The sequence below is a fragment of the Nanorana parkeri genome, unplaced genomic scaffold, assembly GCF_000935625.1.
Source record: "Nanorana parkeri isolate BGI_ZX_2015 unplaced genomic scaffold, ASM93562v1 scaffold98, whole genome shotgun sequence".
Taxonomy (NCBI): Eukaryota; Metazoa; Chordata; class Amphibia; order Anura; family Dicroglossidae; genus Nanorana; species Nanorana parkeri.
Window position 1 is genome coordinate 1,508,670 of NW_017306366.1, and position 20,500 is coordinate 1,529,169.

General features: G+C 42.8%; 1 protein-coding gene across 3 annotated transcripts in view; it reads left to right on the forward strand.

The window, feature by feature from the left end:
• MEGF11 (multiple EGF like domains 11) overlaps positions 1-20,500 on the forward strand; it is a 434,557-nt gene that overhangs the window by 83,009 nt on the left and 331,048 nt on the right. For all 3 annotated transcript variants that reach the window (XM_018552848.1, XM_018552849.1, XM_018552850.1), the window contains exons 3-4: positions 2,708-2,809; positions 10,023-10,123. In XM_018552848.1, coding sequence (XP_018408350.1) covers positions 2,708-2,809; positions 10,023-10,123 — 203 coding nt within the window. The remainder of the gene's footprint in view (positions 1-2,707; positions 2,810-10,022; positions 10,124-20,500) is intronic.

The following is a 20,500-nucleotide window of genomic DNA, read 5'->3' on the forward strand; positions in this document are numbered from 1 at the left end:
ATCTTCAAAAGCCTTCAAGATTTTGTCTTGAAGTAAGAGGCATAGGGGTTAATTTTGGCAAATAGATGGTTTACTTTGCAGGGGAAGATTCCCTTAGCTTAGTGAACGTGGTGAAAGTTCCCTTAGTAAAGTATACCTCATCATATACAAGCAAAATAAAAAAAACAACATTTTTTCTTGAACATGATTGGGTGATGAAAGTCAACAGAGCTTCCCCTCATTTACTAAACTAAGGGGGAAGTTCCCCTGCTAAGTGCAAAAAGCCTATTTGCCTTTACTAAATTAAAACCCTAGACTCAAGGTAGAATTTTTTGGCCCCTATGCAGCTTTTTAGCAGAGCCTAAGGTTGTCTTAGAACTTGATAGAATGCTGAGAAAGTCAGCTCTATGAATAAGGGACATTGAGCACTTCATGCAAGAGGAAAGATTTATTGAACTCACTTAACTCATCCTCAAGAAGAGGGAGTTAACTAAGGATACCTTTTATAAATAAACAAATGATCCATATTGGAAATTCAGTAGAAAAATGTTCACGGTAAGGTCACCACTAAAGTTAAAAGTGCATGACTTACATTCAGAAGAAAAAAAAGGTTTAACTTCCATATGTAGAAAGGATTCTTAAGTATAAGAGCAATAATAATGTGAAATAGCCTTCCACAGAAACTGGTTCTAGCATAATCACTGGTTTGCATCAGAAAGGATAAATATGTTTCTACATCCATGAAGCATAAACAGCTATATACAGCTATAAAAAGTACACAATAAAATGGTGGCTTTAGGGATCAGGTAAGGAAATTGGACCAAACTAATTTTGTCTTGTTCTAGATCAACTAGGTGTTTTGAGGAAGCGTTGTGGGGTTTTTTCTGCAATTATTGTTTGAACTTTATGGACTCTGTCCCACAAAATGTAGGAACCCCTCATCCAATGATACAAAGGTTGATTCTGATCTTTACGTATAATAGATTGCTAATGCATACGATTTATTAATGCTGTACAACCTGTTCATTTCCAAAACATGTGCTCCGAGTTCCCTAAAAGGCCAGATTTGCACAATTGTGTTGTAGTAATGTGCGTCCATGACTTCATGACCAATTACATTGTAAATTCAGTGTTTAAATGAACTTAAAATGTAAAGTTTACCTGAAATTATTTTCTGATATGACTCCTCCATTCAGATCTTCAAATGTTATCTTTCAGTAATTTATCTGTGAAACAGGGTTCCCAGTAGTTTTGAAAGAATATCTAAAGTTAATGGAAAAAAATATATACCGTACTTTGCGCTCTATAAGGCGCTCCGTTCTATAGGACGCAGGCATTCTGTGACAGGGATTCTGTGACAGAAGCTGCAGTTCAGTGACCGCTGAGACAGGTAGCGCTGTGATTACAGGGCCACGGTCTCAGTAATCACAACGTTCTTCGTCTGCTCAAGGGGCTTTATGGTGAGCTCCTATGCCGTGGTTGCTGTCCCCCAGAGGAGCGGGGGACCCGAAAACCACCGCAGGGGGGGCGGACACAAGTGCCGCCGCCGCTCGGTTTAATACAAGGGATCTAATTAGTTCCCTTGTATTAAACGAGCAGCGGCTCCTACTGTACATTCAGCTCTGCTTGTCAGGAGCAGGACTGAATGTACAAAGAAACTACTCGCCTGTCGCCCGAAAACTGCATGTCCCGGGCGTCGGGCGATAGGTATTCACTCCATAAGACTCAGGCACATTTTCCCCCTCCTTTTTGGGGAAAAAAAGTGCGTCTTATGGAGCGAAAAATACGGTATATATTGTAGCTTCCCAGTCCTTAGATTTGGTGGCTGCATTTGTTTTCTTTTTTCAGGCTAAGAACATTTCCAGCAGAAATTACCTGCTGATCTTGCCAGAAATGCAGAGTCCTTGTCACTTCCTGTAATCTAAAGTGAACGCACAAACAATCCTGTCTTCCATCTGTAAATTACTAGTTTCCCATTTAATGAAAATATAGAGCGCATAACATGTTTGAAGTTCAGTCTGGGTGAAAACAATGGATCACCATAGATTCAGTGGAGGACTGACCGTTGACACCCAGGGACATGAAGTCTGTTATTTGCAGGAATATTACGTTAAAATAAAGGAAAACAAAGAAAATAGAAATCTAATGCAGCCACTACATCTAAGGACTGGTAAGGTGCAATTCTTGTTTTTGGGTTTAGAAACATTTTAATGAATTACTGGTTCACAATTTCATGACATTCCGCCACTAGAGGCAGTGTTCCATTGGTGTGGATGACTGATATTACTCTCAATAAAACCTTGAAAGCTGTAATATGGCACCAATAAATGTGCAGTATAATTCGATTTTTAACTTTCTGGGTTTCTCTGCAGTGACTTGTGTTTTATATCTCAGACAAATAACCGATGCTCGATGTTGATTTCATTATACATAAGATTGTCCCCACAGCTCTAACACAAAGAAATACAGCACTGTATGCTAAACGGAGCTATTTTCAGTACACTCCGAGGCGGCCCAAAATAGCGATCCCGCGATTCATGGTAGAATATGGTGGCAGATGAAGCTGCACATATTTTAAATGTAATTAGGGCCGAATTATTTTTTTCCCCCTCTGCATTCATCTTTAGATGAGGTTATAGCCATCTCTATTGCTGATCTGTACAGAAATCATTCCAAATTTCTATAAGCCATTAACCTCTCCACTCCTCTCTGCTCTCCTCTCTTTCAGCTATGCTGTGACTGTGCAGGAATCGTATGCTCACCCATTTGATCAGATTTATTACACACGCTGCACGGACATCCTCAACTGGTTCAAATGCACGCGGCACAGGTATGAACTGTGGGGGCTGGTGCGTGCCTGTAGGAAGCACTGTGTGGTGCACAGACAGAGCGACTATTTCATTGTGGTTAACTTGTTTTTAAATGGAGAAATATTTTATTGATTTTCTACATACAGCCCAATTATGCAGTATGTTTTGAGTCTAGCTTAGTCCCTTTTCATAATGGTTAGTATTAAATGCACAGACATTAATGCATTCACAAACCCCTAAAGTGGTTGCCAGTGGCGGACCTAAGGAACAAAGGACCCTGGTGCAAGATTCCTTCCTGCACCCCCCCAGAGGCCCATCAGCCCATGCAACCATGCCTCCTCCAATGGGCTCCCCCAGCTTTGGTCCACCCCTGGTCTCTGCATCACTGCACCAGAGGAGCTTACACTCTAATGTCCCCCCATAGTCACACACAATTATTTGTATACATTTATATAGCTATGACATATACCATAGTGCTGTACAGAGAACACTGAGCCAGAGTCACATCAGAGAGGAGCTTACACTCTAATGTCCCCCATAGTCACACACTATTATTTGTATACATTTATATAGCTCTGACATATACCATAGTGTTGCACAGAGAACACTGGGCCAGTCACATTGGTCTCTGGCATCCAGGTGCAGAGATCATCCCTTTAAACCCTGGCCATCTCCCTCTCCCGCAGAGCAGTTCTCTTCCCTTAGGGCATGTCAGTGGTACCTGGTATCCATCTGTGTAATTATCTTTCTCCTTCACTAGAGGATCAACATGACAACCAGCATTTTCAGGAGGTCAGCAGAGGAAGCCTTCTTCTCTCATGGCAGAAATAAAAAGTCAAATTGAAAAGTAGAAATGTTCAGGGAGGAGGGCAGTGGGGGGGCAAGGACACTACCAGGGAAACCCTGGAGGCTGAGCTGAAAGTACTGGTTGTCATGCTGATCCTCTGGATTCAATGCCTCAAAGCCAAGCAATCATGAACATAAGGGCTCCTGACCGCATATTTGTTAATAGGAATGTTGGGAATCAAGAGGATCAACATGACAGTCAGCATTTGCAGAGAAAAGCCAGCAGTAGCAGCCTTCTCCTCTCATGACAAGTTCCCAAAAAGAGAAGAAATGGTGGGAGAGGACAGGGACACCCCATGACCTTCCAGGGATTCCCCAGGACTTACAGTGTCACCCTGAGAACTTTTAGGGACACCCAGGCGTTCTAAGGATACCCCAAGACCTTACAGGGACACCCCTGGACTCTCTGCACTCACCCTTCTATACTCGATTGCCTGAAGTTTTGCTGGAAGTGGCGGTGGTTCCATAGCGATGGCGAGAAGTGGCAGGGCTACAATCCCTGCATTGACCGGCCCCCTTAGTATATAGAGGGGGCAGAGTTACAACTCCATCTGTACTGAGAGGGGGCCCCAACCCCTACCTGGAGGAGACCCCTCCCGGCTCCCTGCGCTTTCTCCAAGCTCAGTGGGCGGAGGGTGCTAAGATTACAGAAGTTCATCATTGTCATCCCTGTCATGCCTGCCATCTCACTGCGCCCCCCCAGCCTCAAGCCGTGGTACAGCTGCGCTGTTTGCACCGGCAGTAGGTCCGCCCCTGGTAGTTCAATTTTTGCAGCTTCCCCTCTATCTATACCCACATTTCCAATATGGTAGCAGGTTGTTGATGGCTGTGATTTTCTTCTTGCAATGATTCTACACATTGCTTAATTGATAATATATTAATGTGTTACTAAATGGAGGCTCTGTGAGACTTGAGTTGCTGATTAGTCAAAAAAGTTCAAAGCCTACATAATCTGGCTTTTAAATGAACCTGTGCCTTGCCCACGCAACAGGTTCACTTTAAAGAGATATTAAAGTTAAAATCAATTACAATGGATGCTGCTCCTTGATGTTTAAAAGTTATAGCTTCCTGCAGAATCAGCTGGTCCCCTGAGCACTGGCCCTGATATCCTGTTGTAGGGTAGATCCTTTCTCTTGCAATGTCCAATGGAGCCACCCTTGTATTTGCTAGTAAGCTGTGTCTTCACAAACACACAGGCACAGCTAGGCAAACCACTCCCTGGCTCCCCCGTTCCTTCTTTCCTCCTTCCTCCCTTCTGCAGGCTAGTAGATGGGCAGCTGCTGCAGACTGCTCTGTCCCTTGTGATCTTGTACTGGACAGGAAGTTTAGGGAAGCAGAGCTGAGAAGGTTGGAGCTGTTTGGAAACATGATGCCTGTTAGTGTTTGGGCAAAAGTTTAAAGAAATACTTTGCTGAACAATGTATATTTGTTTCATCTGGATTCATTATTATTGACAAACGTTTAAGCATTTAGTACTACTTTAGCACAGTGGCTTAGTTGCCTTGTGGCAATGGGGTCCTCGGTTTAAATCTCAACCAGGACACTAGCTGCATGCAATTTGCATGTTCTCCCTGTGCTTCCTCTGCGTACACTGGGTTTCTTCCACACTCCAAATACATGCTGGTAGGTTAATTGGCTCCTTTCTAAATTGGCCCTGGTTTGTGTGTATTTATATGAGGTAGGGGCTTTAGATTGTAATCTTCTGGAAGGCAGGGACTGATGTGAATGTACAATATGTAAAGTGCTGTGTAAATTGTAGACACTATATAAATACCTATAAAAAAATAAATCTAGCCATACTTCCCTACCTCACGCTCCCTTGCCATTCCATTTAGTCGTAGAGAATAGGCCTGTGTAAGCTATGCGACTGAGTGACTGAAGTCATACCGTAGATAGAGCTTTGGATTGCCCATGTGACAACGTTCATTGGTGTCACATGGAATAAAGCAAATGCTTCTCCATACTCAGAAGAAAAAAGAACTCCAGGGACAAATCGTATTAACCCTTGAAGTGGAGCTACCCCCGTACTGCAAGGATTAACTGCTCATTTTGTTCTAGGTGCTGACATTTTTTTATAATCACCTGAACTGCTGAGCGGATTCCCTGCTTCTCTGGTCACTGAAGCGTGTCTCCTCCTCCGCTGCACAGAAGGAATGTTCCTCAGCGTCCTCACATCGTTATACTTGTATAGAATGTGATGACACAAGGATTCTTAGACCAATGCAGAGGAGAGGGAGAGAGGCTCCAGGGACTGGTCTAAGAACAAGGCGGCTCAAACTGATCGGGTTAGTATAACCTTTTTTTTTTAGTACCTAGACACAAACAAGCAGTGAACCCTTGCAGTGCGGGGGTAGCCCCACTGCAAGGGTTAATAAAAATGTAAAAAGTTCTTTAAAGAAAAGATACCTTCATTTTTTGTTAATTGTTTAGAACATGGTCTGGCATGACTGAGCATGATCTTATGAAGGGAGTTTTGCTGTAGGTAAAGCTGCATAAATGTGTACATAACCGGCTTTGACTAAATGTGAGCTGTGTTATTCCAGGGTGGTAGCCTTGTCCCTTAGGGAGGGTGAAGCATACATGCATAATACATAATGCAATATGTACTGCATGCTACTAGCTCTTGAATGAGACAGTATTAGCTGGTCTGTGTATTTTTAGATATTAGTTTTGCATACTTCCCAATTGTCCCTGATTTCCAACCAAATCCGTCTGTCCCTCTTTCCTACTCTGTTGGTTGTCTGATTTACAGGTATCTATGAGAAGGTTCTATTTAACTACCAAAAGTGTTATTCTACACTAAGACCTTTATCTTATCTCCTAATTATCTTTTTTGTGTGCTATATTTAAAAGGCCAGTATAAAGGAAAAGCAATGGTGAAAAATAAACCGCCAAAACAATGCCGGGTTCAATCAATCATTGGCATATAAAGTCTTAATAGTTCGCATAACTGGGGGTGTGATAGGGGTGTGTTCATTGCCTATATTTAACTAGGGGTGTGATAGGGGTGTGTCCATTGCCTATATATAACTGGGGGGGGTGTCCATTGCCTATATATTTATCTGGGGGTGTGATAGGGGTGTGTCCATTGCCTATATTTAACTGGGGGTGTGATAGGGGTGTATCCATTGCCTATATATAACTGGGGGTGTGTCCATTGCCTATATATAACTGGGGGTGTGATAGGGGTATGTCCATTGCCTATATATAACTGGGGGTTTAGCAGGGATGTATCCATTGCCTAAATACATTGTCCTGGAAGGGTTCCCTCTTTCTAACCTCAGAATTTGAGAGGTATGGCTTTGCATTGTGCTGTATATTTTGATCACAGATATGGGAGCTTATGAGGAAGACAACTATTGTTTATGTCAAGTTCAGAAGCTGTGGTTAGAAGGAAATATATATTCATTGTAGTTAATACTTCATATACAGTCTATGCAAGCAGCGCACAGTTTTCCATGAACACTCTCGGACATATTCAGAGAAAACTGCACCATATATCTTGGGAAATATGAGTTCTCTCTTTTATCATATAACAGCAACTATAAATATTGCAATTGCATTTGCAACCATCTTTTTTTCTACAGAGCCCCGGCTTTCAAAAAATCTATATTGTTTGGGGTGTTATAAGTAACATTTTCAGCCAGAAATGCGCATTTTAAGTGTGCAGAAAAACAACTTTAGAAAATGACCTAGCAGCAAAAGGGTTAAAAGAGAATTTGACTACAAGTAAAGTTGACCTTTTGAGATTTTGCTGAAACCTAGAAACACAGGTAGACCTTCAACTCACAACAGAGACTAATGATATTTTTATATTTTTGCAAATTTGCACAAATTGTGTGCATAGCCATACACCAACACTGGAAACATAACAATCAGATAGAACACCAATTAAGTCACATGATCAAAAGCAGCAAATCGGATTACACTGGGGATAACTCGGCAAACAAGATACGTATTATAAACATAATCTGGCAGTTGAAGATAAATGTACAATACATTGATTTACAATCTTAATTGTGTATTTATCATTTTCCTCTGTATACATGATTTTATTGATAGTCTGCCAATAATCAATACAGTGTATTGTATGTTTATTTCCAATAGCCAGATGCAGGGGCGTAACTAGAAATCACAGGGCCCCGTAGCATAATTTTGTATGGGGCCTTGTGATTTCTAGTTATGCCCCTTCCAGAGCCAACCTGATATACCAAACAGCGCACCTGAGAGTGACACTGCAGAGCCCGCCATAGACTCTCTATGATGGGCTCTGCAGGGTCTCAGGTGGCTGCACACCTCTTACCTGTCAGCGCAGTCCGCCTCCGTGATCGCCGGGCCCCGCCTCCTCTTTCATCGTCGGGCCCTGTCTTCTCCTCTATCGATGGGCCCCGCCTCCTCTTACATCACTGGCCCCTCCTGCTCTTAGGTCGCCGGGTCGGGCCCTGCCTCCTCCCTCACTGCAAACGCCGGGTCCAGTCTCTTCTGCAGCAGCTGCTGGCTGTCACTGACACAGTTCAGCGGCGGATGTGAGGAAGAACGCGCCGCAGCACACATCACTGACAGGTTGTCAGTGATCTAACAGCCGCCCGTTCCTCTTGTCAGCCAGCACCCTGATATGCCATAGCGACCCAGGCGGCCCGCACAGCATCAGAGGGATGCCCTGGCCGGGCCCCCTGTGTCCCATAGCAGCCGCCTGGGTCGCCATGGCGATTGTTACACCACTGGCCAGATCTGATTATTGTGTATATTATTGAAGGGCTTATTTACATGTCTGTGCTCTGTGCTTAAAAATACCCTCAGTTTCATGCACCGTGGAGATTTTCTATGTGTTTGACAGTGTGCGGGGGAGTTTGTGTACCGCTCCATTTATTACAATTCATATATAAATGCATTTTAAATGGGGAGGTGTTTATCTGTATGCAAAGCATTTTTATGTAAATACCTTTAGGGCTAGTTCGCACCAGAACTGCATCAGAAGCGCATGCGTCAGCACAGCTGCGGTGTGATGCGTTTTGCTGCGATTTTAACGCAATTGATTCGTGTTTTGTTTTTTTGCGTAAACTTGGATTTCAGGTGCGTTCCAGTGCATTTGCATGCGTTTTGATGTAGGCAGTATTTTTTTCTGGCTGCATCGGAATAGACTGTTCTGGTGTGAACAGAGCACAAAAAATACCATAGGAAAGCATTGTGATGCCTTTTTTGATGCAGCTGCAAAACGGAACGAACTGCATCACTACTGCATCTGGTGTGACTGTGAACCAGCCCTTAAGTTACACCAAGCAGGATTTTACTGAGCACACCTCAACAAACACTTGAGGGCCCATTCATACTGGTGCGATGTGTTAATTGTATGGTTCCAATGAAAGGAGAACTACGGGATGGGTGAAATACATTCACCCCCCATAGTTAGAGCCGACGTGCGACACTGGAGTTGTCACACGTGGGCTCTATAGCTGAAGAACTGAGCGATCACATATTGCTAACTGCTTAGTTCACGATCTTCTCGCAGCAGAGAGCGGTGACTGTTAGTCACTGCTCCCCACAGGGATTTCCCCCTCCCCTCTCTGTTCCCTCAGTGCTGAGTGGAGGGACAGACAGGGGAGGGGGCGGGCACTGCTGGCTCTGCCTCTAGAAAGGCAGAGCTAACTGTCAATCAGGTAGCAGTGTGGATCCAGACAATATTGTCCGAATCTTTCCCAGCTCCAGCGCAGCTCTGCGCTGTCAAGCATATAGCGGGCAATAGCCTGCTATATGCTGAGTTTTGGGTCACAGGAGGACATTGTAAATGTTCTCCTTTGACCCTAAAGAGAACTATGTCTATAAAGGTTTGGCCATAGTTCTGTTTCAACGCACCTTACCGCACAACGCACCTACCATTTGTTAACAGTGCGTAAGGTGCATTGCGTTGCCATTATTGTGAATGGCACCCCAAACGCCACGATCAATCGCACTGCCAGACATGCTACCACAATACCTACATGAGACAGCCCACATCATTTCAGGGGCAGAAAAGCCTTTTCTCCAAGATTTTGCAGTGTACAAATGAGATTTCCCAGGAAGGCACTGGTGATGTAATCTTCCCAGGATGCATCTGTGAGGCCAGGGCTACATCACCAGTGCCTTACTTCACCAGGAAGTAGAAAAACAGCATTTGTAAGTAAAATCAAATAATGTTAGTTTAGCTAACAAATGTTAGCTGATTTCATAGCATACAGAGCTGCATTCTGATGTGATTATTCGTGAAAGGGGGAAATGGTCCACTTTAAGGCTGCAGGATGTGTATAAGTAAAACTATAAAACAGATATCTTACTTAGAAAGCAGCACTGTAATGGGAAAGTTATGCGAGCGGTCTGCCCTGATCAACTTTTCTCTATTTTCTTGCACAGAATAAGTTACAAGACTGCATACCGGAGAGGCCTGAGAACCATGTACCGGCGGAGGTCACAGTGCTGCCCTGGATACTATGAAAGTGGAGACTTTTGTGTCCGTATGTATCCCTCTGCTTGTGTCCATACTGCTCTGTGGATGTAGAATGTTAGAATTGCTTATCTGTTATTGTATTATTTATAGAGCTATGCAATATGGGATTGTCTACCCACATCCACAGTGGGGATCTAACACATGTTCATCCAATGAAATACGCCGCTGTTCTGTCCCAGTCTCTTATGACTTTGTCACATCTGTATCCGTTCTGTTCTTGTTACAGTTATAATGGCTTCTCCGTTACATCAGCCTTGTATTATTCTGAAGATGGATAAAGACATTGAATGCTGTACATGGTATATGATATGTACATGATACGCCTTTAAGAGATCCACTCTCCTTAGCTGGTCAAAGTAGTGCAACAGAATGTAAACACATATTCTACAATGGAAGAAGACACATGGTCTTTTGAATATTGTAAAGTTTGATCGAACTTTCATTGTAAACCACTTAAATACATGTCAGAAGCATCAAAACAAAAGGTGAGCAAAGTCTTACAGATGGTTTTCTTTAGTAGTAAAAAAAGACAGCAGAGATCAGATTATGGTCTCTGCGTGAAAGCAGTGGGCTCTCTGCTGAGGTCCAACATACCCCTACTGAGACAGACTTATAGAGTTAAACCTACAGACTTGGAAAGTTCTAGCTCTCACTTAGTGTGTATGTGTGTGTGTGTGTGGCTTTTTGTGTGGATTTTTGTTTCCTTTAATAGCTTTGTGATTATATCTTTGCTGCTATGATCCCTGTGGTAATTTTCAGTAAGGGCAGATAATTATTTTTCTCTTTACTTCCTGGAATTTGTTGCCTTCCCGCTACAATAACATGCAGGAAGATCTTGTGCATGCGCACCCAGCAATTTACCATCACACGTAGAATCAATGCTTTTTCCCACCAATATCTCAGGATATTTCACAGTCTGGGAACAAGATCTCCCAGGAAGGCACTGGTAACGCAGCCTTCCCAGGGGGCAGCTGGCTACATCACCAGTGCCTGTTCAAAATCAGGAAGTGGGATAGCATCACTCCTGTGAGGAACTACAATCTCATGTTTAGGTTACTCATTTGTATTGAGATTGTAGTCCATCACAGGAGTGAGCTTGGAGCGGTGGCTACTTTACAATACACACAGGGACCATGGGGAACAAAAGTAGCCACCTTCCAGAAGGAAGGACAGTGTCAGCACCAATTCAGAGATGATGAGGATCTACAGCTGAGTGATGCACGTGTAGCGCTCACCCCCGAAGGAGCCGCTGGATGAACAGGTCCATATCTAGTCAGTCTAGGGATATATTTCCAACTGCCCCATTAGCATTAACTGCCCTCTTCCTGTGCCCATAAATTGAAGTCCGCTCCAATCGTGAGATGCTGGTTAAACAGTTTATTCACTTCTAATTAGGGAGAGAGGGTATAGGGTCTAGGTGCACCGGCCTCCATAGCTCCAGACTCACCAGATCTTATCCTTGGAAGAACACTGACCCCACTCAGAAGTCCCTCTGAATACCAGGCACTTCAAAAGCCCACACGGGTCCTGATTCTTCCATTCTTACAGGCATTCTCCTGACTGCAAACTCTCAAGGAGGCCTCTCCTTCAGCAGCTCAGCCAACTCCCACCCCCAGGCCTCGGCCTAGCCTAGGGGCAGGCTGAACAGGACCCAACCTCAGTCCATGGCTGGTCCAGACAAGAGAGCGAGCACATGGCCTCCCACCAATATATATATCCTTTGTCAGCAGACATCACTGGCTACAAGAAGCCCAGTAACTGGCTGCTGCCCTGTACACATATCACAGTGTCACCCATTGGCTGTCCCATAATGTGACAGAGTCTCACTCCGCCCTAGAGGGTACAGACAAGGTTGGACACCTGGGATTAACCATGTGCTGGCTGCTACAAAATTCAACCAGGCTGCCTACAGCCCTGGCTATCACTAAATAGATAGTAAGCACTTCACCAAAGGTGATGGGCGCTACACACAAATAAGATACATTTGTGTTACTAGTTAGGATACTTGAATACATTTTTAAGGTTTAAATCCTGAGTTTAATGTCACTTTAAAGCAGGTCAAATGCACCTATAAATTAATTCTTAGGGCTTGTTCACACCAAATGCAGACCAGATTTGCATGAGTTTGTGCACGCGCAGTGCAGTGTGTTATACCACGTTTTTTGCGGCGTTTTTTTCCGTTTAAAATGGTCTTTCAGTGCGTTCTAGTGCGTTTGCATGCATTTTTTTATGCGTTCCAGAGCAGGTAAAATAGGGCTTGCTACAGTTTTTTTTACATGCTCTGGAACTGAACGCTGAGGTGTGAACTAGAGCCCAAAATACCATTGGAATACATTGGATTCAGTTTTGATCCGGTCTGTAACTGCTCTGCTCCTGGAACGCACTTGGTGTGAACTAGCCCTAAGTGATCTCAGCAGAAGCTCAAACTTTATGTCAAATTGGTGGCATTGATACAATCCTAAAGCCTGTTGACGCAGGGCCTAATTGCGGGGCAAAGTAGTTCAGCCCTGGATTATACTGTTTTTAATGTTAATCATTTAGATTATATTATAAAAGCATATAGAAGTGCAGGTATGAATTATACTGATTGAAGTGTTATCATGGTACGGTGAATGCATTATGCTTTTTGCACTACACAGCAGAGCATCCATTTATTACACTGATTGTAGTTTTGATTATACTGATCATTGCTCAATAGTGCAGTTTCGGATGATATTTTTTGTCTCAGTGTTCAGTAATGTAACATCGAAAATAAAAGTGATTTTAGCACATATCAGTGCAGCCTTAGATTAGAGTTATGCAGATACCCCTAAGGATAGTTCTGTCATCATCTGTCTGCCAAAATAAATTTGCCACAATACTGTAACATCTTACAAACTTAAGTTGCGTGTAAAACAAATCTTTATACGTTTTTGCAAATATATCAAATAGATTTATATGCGTCAAGGAGGCATTGATAGAAAATTGCACACCGTAGGGATACATGAGCAAGGTGGAACATTTGATAAAACTAGAAAACATTTCTCCAGATTACATATTATAGTGAACTTTATGTAGACAGTTTTCAGAATATCACACATATCGGTAGAAAGACCCTCTGGTGAGAAGAAAAACATAAAAATTTGTCAGCAGAGTCAGAGGATACTTCAAAGGCTTATATGGGAAAAAGTTTACTTCTCTGACTTGCCTTCCAATGCCAACTTTATAAGAAAGGTAAAACTAAGATGCCCAGGAAAAAGCAGAATACTGGAGGTTGTGCAGCTGTACAGACATTCAGATAGACAAGCAGCAGGTGGCTTAGCCAATACACTATACATTTTCTTTGATGATTTTTTTTGTTAACAGGAGGCGGGCAATTGCACACATGGCCTCCGTCACCCCTTACTGGCTGCATAGACCGCTATGGTGAAAGTTCCGCCCCTGCTTGCACTGGCTCTTTCTATTGTTTCCAACTTCATAGAGTGTAGATCAGGCTCTGAACATCAAGATCTTTCAGATTTTCCTATACAGTATATAAGTCAGAACAAACCTGCTTTCAATAGTTGGATCATGTGCGTGGGTACTTTTACACTGTAAAACCTTTCATATACAGGGTGACCAAACCTGTCATTCACATTGATTTAGAAGAAGTTCAGATTTTTTCTTTCTATTTTTCATGTCTGCGTCCAGCAGTATCCCTGTGAAATCCCTCATATCCGTACCTCAAGGTATAATTGTGCGGCCTTGTGTTCTGCTGGCCTTATCGAAAATGCTCAGGCTCCCATTGTATGAACTAATAACCATTAATGTTTAAATAGCTCAATACATATTCATAGGTGCATTAATGTATTTTTATCCTGGTGCTCTATTGAAACAGTTATATCGCAATGAGCCCAATATCACTAAATGAGATAATGAGAGGGTGTCATTCACGGTGTTTAAATCTCTGCTGTGTGTTTTTATAAAGGCAGGCTCACTGGGAATGAGTCTGAAGCACAGCTTCAAAGACTAAAAATGTCTATTTGCAATAAGATCAAGCCTCTTTATCTGGAGCATATGTGGCTATATACATATATTACCCTGTCTGAAATATTTAGGTGCTCAAAGTATAAGCTAAATTTAAAATGCTGTAGGGGACAACTGAAGGAGAGAGATGATTAGTGGCAAAACTTCTGAAACAGTTACAGGCTTTATGCATGAAAAAGGGACCATTGGGGTTACCCAACCCAATAGATCAATTCAGATGGCAGAATTTCTGGGGTGAGAGGTGCCCATTAGGGGCTATCCAGTCCAACAAAAGGAGTCAGATGGTCAGTGGCAGAACTTTTAAAATTGCTATAAACTTCAGTGATGAGAGGGGCACATTGGGGGCGGGGGATTAGCCCAATTGATGGATTAGGATGGCCAGTAGCAGAACATCTAAAACAGCTGCATTCTTTAGGTAGCAGAGGGGCCCATTGGGGAGGGGGGGACCTATATTAACAAAGGGAGTCAGATGGCCAGTGATTTGAAACTAATTATAGGGTTTGAGAGGGGCGCATTGAGGGGTAGTGGCCAAATAGATTAATCCAGATGGCTGGTGGCAGAACTTCTAAAGCAGCTACAGTTTTTAGGTCTAAGAAGGACCCACTGGGGAGTTCCCAGTCCAACAAAAGGAGTCAGAAGATCAGTGGCTTCAGGGTTGAAGAAGGCCCATTGGGGGCTACTCAGTCCAAAATATGGATTTATATGGCTTGTCTCAGAAATGACAAAGCAGCTTTAGGGGAGAAATGGACCCATTGTGGGGTACCCAACCCAACAAAGGAGTTAGTTGGTTGGTGGCAGAATTTTTAAAACGTGTATTTAATTTAACTCTGTTGTCTGTGCTGGGCATTCTTGAGAGCTAATACATTTGACTAAAACAAACATTCCAGCACAATTGACAGAAAGCCTCAAGTTAGCAAATGTAACTGGTAGAAGATCCAAAATCTTTCAATCACTCAACTGATGACAACAAAAACAACAGTAGATAGCCAACGCGTTTCCGGGGGCTACAATTCCCCCCTTCATCAGGGCTAAGTGTAAATAGTAAAGTTTTTGGATGGAGTTAAATGGTGGCTTGAATGCATTCAAAGGTGAAAGGACCAATAGTCAATTGGTCAGTAACAATGCCAGCAAGGATGGCCAAAATGCAAAGACTAGCAAAGTCAAACTAGAAGCAAAGTAGAGCTGTTGTAAATTTCCATTTGGCCAGAATCTCAAACGACTCTTAAAGAAGAACTCGGCTGCCTGTTAGAGCATTCTCTCCAGCCTGTCTACTCCTCTGCTGCAGCAATAGAATGTCCCTATGCGTTCTCACGTCCAATACACAGTTTATTGGACGTGATGGCAACAGGACCTTAGACCATTGCAGCAGAGGGGGAGAGAGGCTGGAAGGACTGGTCTATGAGCCAGCTGGCTCAGAGGATAGGGTGAGTATAACTTCTTTATTTTATACCCTAGATGAAAACGAGCACTTGGGTAGCCCCCCTGCCAGGGTTATGAATAATTTTTGCTGGAGTTGTTCTTTAATGAACCCCTGTCATATAATGTAATAGTTGACAGAGCAGTTTAGGCAAAACACATTTTGGTCTGTTTTCTGGTTTGTTTGTTTTTTACTACCAAAATCTTGTTCATATTTCATAGTTCCAACTGTGATAAAGTTAGTTAGTGGTTACAGTAATGTATAAGAAAATAACAATGTTAGACACCCAATACCCTATATTACAAGGATCAGAAGGCTAACTCTAATGAATCATAATTTCATTTTGTAAAGCAATATGCTGATTGTCAGATTACAAAACCTTGTCAGATGGAAATATAGATGCATTTAGAAAAATTGGGCAATAAGGGTGTCTGCTGAACATCAGAAAACACTTCAACACCCATTTAGCACACCCCTTAGACCAGCGATGGTGAACCTATGGCACACATGCCACAGAGGGCAGAGATAGACCCACCTGGTGGCACGCAAACCTAGGTGCTGGTTCCTGGGGCCCGCACACTCCAGGTTCTCACCTGGGGTACTCTGCGCGGGGCTCCGTTGTCCCACCAGTCTCCGTGTCATATTAAATTTTAAAAGATTGCCGCAGCGAATGGTGGCAGCCATCTTTAAACCTGAAAGGTACCCGGATCCTATTTAATATATTGCTGAACTGGCAATATAGTAAATGAAAATCATCCTGTGGTGGTCCAGTGTAGGATCAGTATGATCTGCATCTCTTGCTGATGCAGACCATACTAATCGCTTCCATGTGATGTCCCACTCACAGGAAGGAGCGATTAGAATGGTTTGCGTCAGCCAGAGATGCAGATCACACTCATCCTTCACTGGACCACCAGGATAATCCTTGAGTGCTCCACTGGACCCCGTGGATGCAGCCCCCTACCTGCAAAACAGGTAAGCAGGAGAGGGGGCAATGTTTTAATTATTTTTAATTACTCAATAAAACACATTATGCACTGTAAATGATCTACAGTGCATCTGTATAGTATAGGACACCATGGTCTGTATAGTTCAGTGCTGCTCGATTATTCCCCAGCATCCATTTCATCTCGTTCTACTACTATAGAAAAATCATTCTAATCCAGGGCGGCACAACTATCTACTAAGGTATAGATGTATACAGTGTATAGATTGTATACCCTATACACTAGGATCAGTAGAATCTATTACTGTGTTATACAATATGTTTAGATTGCAAATTGCATGAGCCTCATAAAGATGGCAACCAAGTTGCCAGGTTAAAGGGCACTCAAATGAAGATATAACACATTTTTTAATAAAAAATAAAATGAAAGTACCAGAATTATAATGTAAGAAAAAGCTAAATGAAAGAAGAGTTTGTAATATACAGTATATAGTCAGCTTTATCACCTGCCTAGATCTAATGAAAAACATTCCAACCTATCTAATCACTCTTCACACAACATTATTAAAGGAGAACTATGAGGTGAGTGCTTTTCACTCACCTCATAGTTCTAGCCGACCTGTGACAATGTGACTGTCACAGGTCGGCTCAGTAGATCATGAAGTGAGCGAACACATACCGGCGTTCGCTCACTTCACGATCCTGTCACGGCTCTCTGCCGGGAGGGGCTGGATTCCCCCCTCCCCGCTCCGATCCTCCAGTGCTGACTGGCGGAACGGACAGGGGAGGGGGCGGGTACAGCTGGCTCTGCCTCTAGATAGGCAGAACCAGCTGTCACTCATGCAGCTGGGCGGATCCAGACATAATTGTCGGGATCCGCTTCAGCTGCGGCTTCTCAGTATACTGCAGCGTCTCAGTATACCGCGAGCTGTAGCTCGCGGTATACTGAGCTTAGGGTGACGTGAGGTCGCTAGTTTGTCTCCTCCCGTTACCCTAAGGAGAACTATGGGGAAAAGCCTTAACCCCATAGTTCTCCTTTAATCTTTCTCAATGTACATTTAGTAAACAAACAGGCAGAAAGAAACAATCACTACTCTGTCACCTCTTCCCCAAGTCATCAGACTGCAAAATTGTAATTCTGTAATAAGTTATGTTAGGAGTAGGAGTTAGAAGGCAGCAGCGGCGGCTGATCTGTGTGAGACTCATACACACAGCCACAAACTCTGCAGTCACCAGGATCTGAAACTGTGTCATCCTTGAGCTGTCATCTCAGTCCAGGATGAAGATGATGTGCATAAATGATGGCTAAACAAAGATGGCTCCTGGAGAGAAAAGCAGATAAAGGCATGGTCAGGGGGAGTACTGTGATCTCTGAGAGAGGTAATGCATACAGTACCTATAAGTGTTACACTTACATATTACTTAAATATGAATACAATATTTGTGCTAGGTCTTTTTGAGCAATTCTAGGCAACTGATGAAATCAGCAAGCTACTTTTTTTGTATTGCAAACTCTGTGGCCATTTCAAAGCTGGGGAATGTGCCCGACACTATTTGAAGTAAGTATGCTACTTGGATGAGTGATAAAACCTCTTAAATATCCCTAAACAAGTTTACTTGAATGTGACCAACTACAACTAACTGCAGCAGACTGAGACTTTTCAGTCCAGCTATTGTTAGTGCAATGTCAGGCCAGCTATACATTGCTATGAATTCCAGTGAGATATTATCATTTACCCCTACAATGATAGAAAATTGTACCTTGGTGTTCTGTGACCTGTGTATAGCATATGCCTATATAATGCCTCAGTGATTTCTAATATCCTTATCTAAGGAGCAGTGGTCATTAAAATGCATTCAGGACGTACATCTTTCTGTTCTAAATAAGTTTAACTCGAAGGATTGTGTATCTGCATGACGCTACGGTGTTATCCCTGTTCAGTGTGACTGAGGAACACTGTTCTCCTGTTTACTGAATGTCATTATGGAATTTGGTATTGTTATATAGTCCTCCTATTACAGTGTGTAATTGTCATTGAATATCAATAGGGAATTCAATATCACTGAAAGTCATTGGGGACTATATGTTATCTCTGTCTCTGAATGTTATTAGAAAGTGCAATTTGTCGTGCAAAAACCATTTGCACTAGTTTTTTTTTTTTTTTACTGTCCCCATTGTCTGTCCCACATTTAAATAATCTAAATTCAGTCAATGTAAAAAATAAGTACCCCCCCATAGGAATGTTTGGCTATTTCAACATACACTCACTGGCCACTTTATTAGATACACCTTGCTAGTACCGGGTTGGACCCTTTTTGTCTTTAGAACTGCTTTAATTCTTCGTGGCATAGATTCAACAAGGTGATGGAAACATACTTTAGAGAGTTTGGTCCATACTGACATGATAGCATCACACAGTTGCAGCAGATTTCTTGGCTTCACATCCATAATGCGAAGCTCCACCAGCCTGAACCCTTTATACAAGGCAGGATGGATCCATGCTTTCATGTTGTTTACATCAAATTCTGATCCGACCATCCGAATGTCGCAACAGAAATCGAGACTCATCAGACCAGACAACGTTTTTCCAATCTTCTATTTTACAAATTTGGTGATCCTTTGCAAACTGTAGCCTCAGTTTCCTGTTCTTAGCTGACAAAAGTGGCACCCGGTGTGGTCCTCTGTGGCTGTAGCCCATCTGCTTCAAGGTTCAATGTGTTGTGTCTTCAGATGTTCTTCTGCATACCTCGGATGTAACGAGAGGTTATTTGAGTTACTGTTGACTTTCTATCATCTCGAATCAGTCTGCCCATTCTTCTCTGACCTCTGACATCACCAAGGTATTCTTGCCCAAAGAGCTGCCGCTCACTGGATATTTTCTCTTTCTCAGACCATTCTCTGTAAACCTGAGAGATTATTGTGTGTGAAAATCCCAGCAGATCAGCAGTTGCTGAAATACTCAAACCAGCCTGTCTGGCACCAACAACCATGCCATGTTCAAAGTCACTTAAATGACCTTTCTTCTCCATTCTGATGCTCGGTTTGAACTTCAGCAGACCATCTTGACCATGTCTACATGCCTAAATGTATTGAGTTGCTGCAATGTGATTGACTGATTAGATATTTGTGTTAATGAGCAGTTGAAGAGGTGTACCTAATAAAGCGCCCAGTGAGTGTATTTCAGCAAGCAAACATTAGATCTGGATTCAAATAGTGCCTACACATAAATGTCATATACTTGTACAAATCATACATAAAATGGACATGGTTTATTGATTTTCATTGTCTAAATCAGGGGTAGGTAAACTCTGGCCCTCAGTTTCAGCCCAAGAGCTGACCATTTAATGCTAAGTTTCTAAGAACCCCACAATTTAATTGTGGGCTGTTCAGGTATCATTTGCAACAGTTGATTTCAAAGTGTATGCATCTAAAAATAGTAAGGAAAAACCTTTGTTATGAAAAAACCTTTGCAGTCCAATAAGAACAGTAGAGCAAGATTGCAGTTTGCCATTGAACATACGGGTCTTCTGGAACAATGTGCTGAAAATGTGCTTGACATGGTTTGTTTGCAAGCAGTGCAGGGGAGACATCAGGTGTTTAATACAGCTTTTTTCAACCAGGGTGCCGTGGCACATTGATGTGTCTCCTGACCTTCTCAAGGGTTCCTCAAAAATTTGTGGTAGTGGAACGGTGATGTGAAGGAGGCTCTTGATGTAAAAGGGGAATGCTGATGTGAAAGGGGGGAGACTTTGATATGAACGTGGGGCTCCTGATGTGAAAGGGGGCTACTGATGCAAAGGGTGACTCTGATGTGAAGGGGGGGGGGATCTTGATTTGAAGGGGGCACTTTGATGTGATGGATGTTTGGGTGTTTTTACGTGAGGTCCCCTGTAAAGTCTATGGCATTTTAGACTGGGGTGCCTTTATATTTTACATACTTTTAAAGGGTCTACTATACCCCAATGTCTCCACATAGAGGACCCGTCACTGCTGAATATACTATCACATATAGGGG